Genomic DNA, 8,592 nt, shown 5'->3' with positions numbered 1-8,592 from the left:
GACCTCCATCGCAACTCCTTGAGCCATTCTCTTTTCTCTGACAGCTATAATCCTCCGCAGTCACTAATTTTTTTTTTTTTTTTTTGAAACAGAGTCTTGCCCTATCACCCAGGCTGTAGTGCAGTGGTGGGATCTCGGCTCACTGCAACCTCTGCCTCTCAGGTTCAAGTGATTCTCCTGCCTTGGTCTCCCAAGTAGCTGGAATTACAGGCACCCACCACCATGCCCGGCTAATTTTTGTATTTTTGGTAGAGATGGCGTTTCACCATGTTGGCCAGGCTGTCTCGAACTCCTGACCTCAGGTGACCCACCCACTTCGGCCTCCCAAAGTGCTGGGATTACAGGCGTGAGCCACCAACCCCGGCCTGCATTCATGTCTTTCCTCTGCCTTGTAGCTTCTGCTTATTGCTAGTTTCTTCCAGTGCCCTCTGACGGCCCCTCCAGCCTTTCTCTAACTCAGGGCCTTCCAGCTCAACTTTCTTCTGTTAACAGCCTCATCCCCTTGCTACTTCCTGGTTCAAATTCTTTCCCAGAGAAATGGTCTGATTTTCCCAGCTCATCTCTTTGCCAAAACCAACCAGAGATCCCCAATCACCCTTGTTTTTGTCACCTCCCATTTCCTCCATTGGTGAGGGAGGGATCCCCTGCCCTAAATATGACAAGATGGCCAAAACACGACATTTGACACTGGGCAGGTGAGATTGACAGCAGTTTACTAGTGGGGAAAGATATCACAAGCCATGCAGGGCCACACGGGGTCACCCTCAGGAGCAGAGTGAACCAGCCAGGGCTGTGGGAGGCAGGCCTTGTAGTAACAAAATGATGAGGTGCCCCGGGTTCCTTAGGAGGATGTGATTGGCTTTTTTGAATAGTTTATCAGGCTGGCAGAGAAGTGAAATCCATTAAGTAGAAAACTGGGTGAGTGCAGCTGGTCCCAGACGATAGGAAACCAGCCAGGTGAGGACTGAGGGCAAGGGCATATCTGGTGAGAGGCAGGGAACTCAGGGTTAGGTCTTTGGGGCCCTGTGAGGCATAAAATGTCACAGCAGCACATGCTATTTCAGGTCTTACAATGCAAGCCTGTACCCTCAGCTCTGACCCATTTGCACCCAGAACAACACACTGCTGGTCACAGTCATTTAATGAAGCATCTTTTCCTGTGGACCCTAATGAGGACCTGTGCTCACTCTACTCTCCCCTCCTCTCTGTGGTGGCTGCTGCCTGGATTCCTGCTTTGGCCACTGGACTTGAGATTTGGAATTGATGCCTGTGGAACTGGGTCTCTGTGAAGAGTGGGAAACCTGCTGAAACTCGTTCTTGGGAATTGAGCTAGAGACTAGAAGATTGTCCAGTGAACACCCAAGAAGAAAGACCACCAAGATCGTGACATTGGAGACCTTGGAGACCTTGCTCTACTTTATTTTAATAAAAACTAGAAATAAGTACTAGTCACATTTTGTGGCATTTCCAGGGCTGAAACTTCCCTAGTCCTTGTTATTTTTGACTCCCCAGATGTTTCTTGATGATACTCTAGAACTTTATGTCCAGCAGAGGAGACTGCCTTTCCCACATATTCACCTGGACAACCAGGAATGAAAAAGTGCACGTGGAGTGAGGCCTTGACCCAGGCAGCATTTTATTCTGAGGAAGCTGGAAGGTGAATTCATGAAGGCATTGAAGGCTGCTTCCCATGCACGAGACACAGGAAGACAGGAAATGCAGAAGGAGGAGGAGGTGCTGGGGAGGTGAGGACAGAGGCTGGATGGACACTGGGCAGAAGGCAGGGCTGGGCACCCGGGTGTACTAAGGGAGTGGAAGGAGAAGGGAGTCTGGGTACTGGCCAAGTTCTGAAGGAGATACAAGTCCATGTCAGCAGCTGACTTGAACCAGAGAAGAAGAGGTTCAGGCTTTAGATGATGTGGATGAACAAGCCACTGAGGATATACCATGAGCAGGATCTCCAAGAACAGAGCTATTCCCACTGCAAACACAGCCAGCTGCTAGCTGCCAGCACAGCTAAGCAGACACGTGGAAATTCTAGAGGGTTTGGCCAAGAAAAGCCCTGAATGACAATATCAGCAGAATTGCTTGGTTGCTCTGAAATAACTTTGATGTGATGAAGCTGAGGCTTCTCTGAAGAAGTGGAAAACCCCAGGTGTTGTCCCAGATTACGGGTCTTAATCCTCCTTAGCAGGGCAATTGGAACTTCTAAATCCTCTCTACCCACCCCTCCCACTTTAACCTGAATTCTCCTTTCCATTCCAGCTGCCTCCATGGGGTCAGAGAATTTCCAGCCAAGACAGACGGACTCCAGAATGCCACTGTGGGACAATTTTGAAGCAAGAAAAATTAACGTGCGAAGTCACCCTGGAGTCTGGGGGAGAAAGAGGCATTTCCTCATGTTTGACAAGCGTTGGAGTTCAAAGAGTGAGCTTGGGAGCCTGTTCTGTCATGGTTCTGACGGGACGTAGGGTCGCTTACAGATGAAAAGAAACGTTTTGTCACATTGGGCATCATTCCAGGCCTGAAGCGAGGGAGCCCTTATATTGCCACAGTGTTCATTGTTCCCAGTATTGTTGGGCTCACCTGGGATCCAGAACCTACCAAGAGGGAGAAATAAAGATTTACAAAGTGGAAAACCAAGAAGAACTTATTTCCAGTGAAGAAATGAGTTAACTCAACCCCAGCTTGAGTCCTAGGGAATGGCATAGTAAATGTCTGCACGCAAGCCTAAAAGGAAGGGGCCTAGTGAGACTTAGACCTCTAAGCTTTCACTCACGCCCCAAGTCCAGGCAAAACCAACCCACCACTCTCAAGTCCCTACACAAACCCACACTGTGAAGACCTAGACTCATGACAGGATTCCTGCTGAAGCTGGCCAGGTAGAAGGCCTTGCTACCAAACCTCAGAGGGCGTGGAGGGCCCAGATCCCACTGCCAGTTAGTGACAGGATTGCGCTAGATCTTGGTTGCAATGCTCCTGTCACCCTAGCACAGGGAAGAATCAGAAACCCTGCCTCATGGGGAACATTGCCCCCACTCCCTTCATGCCCTGGCCATGGCCAGAGAAAGTCAGGCTGGCAGAGAGGGCTCCTGGGACTTACTTCGCACTTTGGACCTTGTTGAATGGCGTGTCATCCACCCAGGACCAGTCCCCTTCTGTCCCTGCTTTAGTCAGGCCAATCCAGTAGGTGAGTCCCCCCGCCGTTTTATACAGAAACTCCTGTAGGAAAGACAGGATAAGCAGAGGTGCGGTCACACTCAGAGCTTGATCACCTGTCTCCGGGTGTTCTTCACCTGTGCTCAGTGACAGCCCTGACCCACGGATGCACTGCACACACTGGCCTCTCAAGCCTCTTCCTGCCCTTACCCAGAACCCAGATTTCATCTTCCAGATTATGATGTGTCCCTGCCCTGCAGCTAACAGGCTCAGGACTTGAGCATTTCTGCCACTCAGGAAGCAGGTGCTGAAGCACAGGAAGGCCTCAGCTGAACTCCAGAGCATGGACCGTGAGAGAATGGTTCATATGACAACACCTGAATCCACATACGGCACTGTGCTGAGTCCTCCGTATGCATTCACTCCTTTCCTCTGAGGCAGGTGCCATCACCATGCATGTTTCATCAAGTGAGGGCCAGTGAAGTTTGCCCAGTGAAGTTGGGTATTCCACCCAAGCTGCTAGGACTAGTTAGATGGCAAGGTTAGGGCTCTAGAACTACTCCAGAGCCCAGGCTCTGACCTGAGCTGCTATCCCACCACCCAGATGAAAAGGGCCTGCCCAATTTCTGCCTCACCAGGCAGAAGACTTCTTGAGTCATGTGGAATCATTAACACTGTTCACAAATATTTCTTTTTTTCTGAGCACATGGAAAGTAGCTCCTCTCTGCCCTGTTCCAGGAGTACCGGAATCCAGGATCCTCCCAATCCAGGAGTACTGCATAACTTACTTAACTTACTTAACATAACTTAAGCCAGTGAAATGTAAGCAAAAATGAGGTATGTTAAATCCGGGCAGAAGCTTTGCACAATATGTCAAGTTCCCTTTTCCTGCCCCAGCAAGTGTGGAAACATGTTCAGATGAAGACTCCTTCAGCCTGGGTCCTTGAGTAGCGACAGTGAGCACAGCCCCCTTGCTGGCCCTTATTAGACATGGTACCGAGAACTAATCCTTCTTCATTAGGTCATCAATATTTGGGGATTCTTGTTTGCACAGTATAATCTTGCCCATCCTCCTGGGCCCAGTGCTTATAACACCCCCTTGCCAGAGCCCACAGGCACAACACTCACCTGCTCACTCTCTGAGGTCACCGAGGTCAGGTGTGAATTCCTGGACACACAGAACTGCTGGGCACTATACCAGGTCTTTGTGATGAGAGAAAAGTAATAGAAGTTCCCCTTGAAGTACTTCCAGCCTTGAGAAACCACCTGTAGAATGTCATCTAGAGAACAAGAGGTAAAAGTGAACGCTAGTATTCTTGATTTCTTGGGGTGCTGGCTTGGTGGGGGCACTTGAATGAGGTCTCAGAGACAGCAGCAAATGGAGCTGTGCTCTGGTGTCCTTGGGTCTTTGTGTAGGGGATTTGGGACACTCTTTCAAATCCTGAAAGTCAGACAGAGACTAATAGAGTCTCTGGGACTGGAGAGGTTAGAATGCAAGAGGATGGACAAAGAGTGTCTTTCCCATGAGGGGAAGCAACCCTCCATCGGCCATGACAAGTGGCTGAGCCCCTGGACTCTAGAAAGGAACTTGATGGGAAATGACTAGGTATGGGCCGGGGTGGACACCCCCTAATGCTTTCACATTCTGCACTTTGGTGTGGGAACTCTAGCTGGACCCTGGTCTCTTTTCTCCTAACTGTGCCTAAGTCCTTCCCAACCTCAAGCCCTCCCTCCTTAACTTCCTAGTCCATGCTGCCCCTGTCTTTCCCCCGGCCTCCTCCCTAACCCACCAGCCCAGTGACCTCAGGTCTGGGACAGGTAAGATCCCATGGACCGCTGGTCAACTTCAGTGTAATTTTCTGAGTCACTTACCTTGTCGTTTGAGCAACTTGCTCATATTGTCCAAGCTGCCCTGGAGTGCCCGGATCTTTGTATTTAAAGCACTAGCTTTCTCCAAATCACTTTTTAACTCTGGGATTTGGGCATTTAAGGTACCGACTTCTTCCCAACTTCTTGTTAAGATCTGGATCTGTGCGTTGGCCTTCTCCACACTGGTTTTTAACTTCAGGAACTGAGAACGCACATAACCCAGGCTCACATTCACCGTCTGGATCTGAATGCCAGCTGCCTCCATGCCATCGCTATTCTTTTTAATTTCAGAATCCAGGGTGCTGATGTTGTCCACACGACCTTTCAGCAACTGGACATTGGTCTTTACATCTGATATGTTGCCCATAAACCGGGGATCTGGGATTGAGAAAGTCAGGAGGTCAGCTGAGGGGAGCCCCAGGGACCGAAATGGGAGTGTTGTCAGATTGATCAAAGGAAGGGAAGGCAAGGAACAGGCTGAAGCTTCCCAAAGAACCAGGACAGTCCAATGGGCCACCCCAACCCTCCAATCATTTATTAACATACAACAAACATGCAATGGGCACCTACCAGGTGCCAGGAACACAGGTGGATACAGACAATGGGGAGACTGATGAAACACAGGCTCTCTGTGAGAAAATGTCACAGGCAAGCAGAAGCAGGAGTTAGAAACCAGTCCTGAATTTTCTCTGAGTGTTCATGGAACATTTGATAAAGGGGTGCCCTCCATGAGCCCTGTCACTCTCCGCAGAACTTGATTCCCCCTGGACCCCACCCCTTGGTTGCCATCCCTCTGCTTTCAGAAACCCCTGCAGTGGCTGTCTGCTAGGACAGCACCACTCCCTCACATCTGTCCACGGGCCCCTCTGTGACCATGGGAAGAGCCAGCCACTAATCTGGAAGTGGCTTCTTCTCCAGAGAACATGGAAAAGGAGATTACAAAACTGTGTCTCCCCTTCCCTTGCCCTACCCACTTTCACATTCTGCTCAGGTCCCAGGCCTGGGTACCAGAGAGAGGATCAAAGATAAACCAAGAGGCTCAAAGGCGAGCCCTGAGGAAAATGCCATGTTAGAGGCCAGGGGTCTAGGATGAGGGAAGGGGTACTCTGCTCAGAGCCTACAAGTCTAAGACCAAGTATGTCCCGAGGCCACAGAGGGAGAAAACAAAATCCAACAGCTTCTCGGGTCCCCTTCCTCTGCTTCCTGGAGCCATGGCAGGAGGAAGAAGGCTCTGCCAGCAGCAAAGGCCGTGAAGCCTGACAGAGCCAGAAGAGGAAGAAAGATAAACCCCGCAACACCAAATGAGTAGGAAGGCTCCCTAGACATGATTTTTGCAGGGACAGGAGAATGAAGAGAGCACGAACGGGTCCTGTTGAGGGGACTGAGTCATGGAGATCTGTTGGCTCGTTGGTCAGGCTCTCCATCTGGTGAGTTGGGGCCAATGACACATGAGGCTTAGTCCTTCACAGGATCAGGAGACATTGCACTGTCAGGGACTGTCCACAAGGCTCCAAATCCAAGGAGCAGAGCTCAGATTGGTGGGGGATGGAGGGGAAGAAAATAGCACAGCATGAAAAACTAGATAAATGTTTCCTGAGGACAAAAGAATGTATCCTTGAGCACCAATGTGCAAATGCTGATCCCAATAATCTCCCAGAAATTGGGAGGGAAAGAGCATCAGCTCACCATGCTGGGGGTGACACACCCTATTACTGCACATGGAAAGAGGAGAAAGCAGACAAATGAAAAAGTCAGAGGCAGGAGAAACCTGGAGAGCAGGGAAGTGGTCTGGATCTGGAGGGAGCCAGCTGGCCACAGAGAGGGGCTAAGCCCAGACGATGAAACATGAGGACTTACAAAGGATGGCCTGCAGCAGGACAGAGGCAACCAGGACCAGCGTCAGGCAGATTAATGCAGCACGGACTGTGGGTGTTTTCCCCGGGAACAGAGATGGACCAGACTTGGGAGGAGGCTCTGTTGGAAGAAGAAGAAAATGTGTGTTAAAGGAGCAGCAAAGGGCAGGTTTGCACACAGAACACGGAGCAGGTTCTCAGCAGTGACTGTCGCTTGCCTCGAGGCCAGAGGGAGATGTTCTGTTTGTCCACAGTGAAGTGTGCATCAGGGGCCTCCCTCTCCGCCGTCATCCTGAGTATTCACCCTTACCCTGGAAGCACAGGCGCTTCTGGCTGCCTGTCTCTCCAAGAGCTCTTATCTAGAGGAAACAGGAAGTCAGTCCCACACCAGGTCACCATATCATCCCAACTTCCCTATTCCTGACTAGATACCTTGTCTGGCTTACTCCCCTCGTCAGAAGTCTGAGCTTTCAGGAAGAGGCCATTTGTTGTCTTTTCTGGGGGTCTGTTACATAGATACATTAACCATCTTGTCCCAAAGCTATCCCATTTCTCTTGTAAGATTGTCTTCATCCATCCATCCATCCATTCACCCCACAAATACAGACTGAGTGCCTTCTAGGTACTGATGCTCTACCAGGCATAGGGCAACAGTGATGAATAACTCACAATCCTTGCACCAAGCAGTTCACAGTCTAGTAGGAAAGACAGACATGAGCAAATAAATTGCAAGGTGATGAGCACAAGAGACAAATATGCCCAGTTGAAAGAAGCATATGAAATGGAATAATGGGAAAAAAACTGCAGTAGAAAGATAAGCATATGCCAAAGGATGGAGCTTAAGATAGCATGGAGTGCTTGGCAAACTGAAAATAGTTGCAATATTGCTGGAACGTAAAATATACATTCCAACAGGAAGGGGACTCACATGGGGTGGAAGAGGCACCTGGGGTCTGATTATGAAGATCCTTCTGATCATGTCAAGGAGCTTGACCTCTAGCTCACGGGTGACATGAGGCCAATTAAGGACTTCAGGCAGGAGAGAAACAAGGACAGGGACACTGTAGAAACATCACTTTGATTGTGGTGAGGAGCACAGACTGGTTGGGGAAAGCCTGGAAGCAGGGAGACCAAATAGGCAACCATTGCAATAGAATATTCTGCTTCCTGTTATTAGTGCATCTTGGCTGATACAATATCCCTTTATAATATGTAACTTGGAGATTCAAAATGTAAACCTAAGACTTGAGTTCTCCTTCCTGCTTCCCGTAGCATGTGAGCTTTCCAAACAAAGTAGGGGTGCTCAGCAACGTCAGACTAGGAATCGTTCTGTTTCTCTCTCCTCTCTCTGTCCACAACTTCCTCTCTCCTTCCTTGTAACCCTGAATAGAGAGTTCCATATGTGCAAGAAGCTCAGGGCACAGAGGAGCCTATTTGGAGCTCAGTGAAGGACTAAATTTTCTCCCGGGTGGCTTCTCATGCTTTGAAGAAGTCTGCCAAATCTGAGAAATCTGGCACATGGCAGACTCTATACAAATATTTCTTGGAATGTAGGAAACGGGAGGAAAGAGGGAGGCAAGGAAAGAAAAAAGAAGGAAGTTGGTCCAGATAATTGGAGGATGGGTGAATGGATGAATGAATGGATGGAGGATGCATGGACGGATGGGTGAATGGTAAGTGACTGGGAGACTTGATAGCTAATCATGCTACT

The 8,592-nt window shown here is 49.5% G+C and overlaps 1 protein-coding gene across 1 annotated transcript; it reads right to left on the bottom strand.

Moving 5' to 3' along the window:
- Window positions 1-1,612: 1,612 nt before the first annotated feature.
- On the bottom strand, window positions 1,613-7,219 carry CD207 (CD207 molecule, langerin). The gene is made up of 6 exons (XM_011945216.1): window positions 7,100-7,219; window positions 6,886-7,002; window positions 5,032-5,406; window positions 4,288-4,439; window positions 3,104-3,222; window positions 1,613-2,600 (listed from the first exon to the last, which is right to left on the bottom strand). The coding sequence occupies exons 1-6, from the start codon at window positions 7,170-7,172 to the stop codon at window positions 2,450-2,452; spliced, it is 987 nt and encodes a 328-aa protein (XP_011800606.1). The 5' UTR covers window positions 7,173-7,219; the 3' UTR covers window positions 1,613-2,449.
- Window positions 7,220-8,592: the final 1,373 nt, after the last annotated feature.

Source organism: Colobus angolensis, unplaced genomic scaffold (assembly GCF_000951035.1).
Source record: "Colobus angolensis palliatus isolate OR3802 unplaced genomic scaffold, Cang.pa_1.0 Scaffold24, whole genome shotgun sequence".
Classification (NCBI taxonomy): Eukaryota; Metazoa; Chordata; class Mammalia; order Primates; family Cercopithecidae; genus Colobus; species Colobus angolensis.
Note: the sequence above shows the minus strand (reverse complement) of the source record. Positions and strands in the feature narration are given on the sequence as shown.

What these genes read in the sequence shown, in the direction of transcription:
- CD207 (XM_011945216.1), bottom strand. Translation starts at nt 7,172, where the DNA reads ATGACGGCGGAGAGGGAGGCCCCTGATGCACACTTCACTGTGGACAAA. An exon ending in CATCTCCCTCTGGCCTCGAG is followed by an intron (nt 7,003 to 7,099) that starts GCAAGCGACAGT and finishes TTCTTCCAACAG; the next exon opens with AGCCTCCTCCCAAGTCTGGT. An exon ending in CAAGTTGCTCAAACGACAAG is followed by an intron (nt 4,440 to 5,031) that starts GTAAGTGACTCA and finishes CTTGTTCTCTAG; the next exon opens with ATGACATTCTACAGGTGGTT.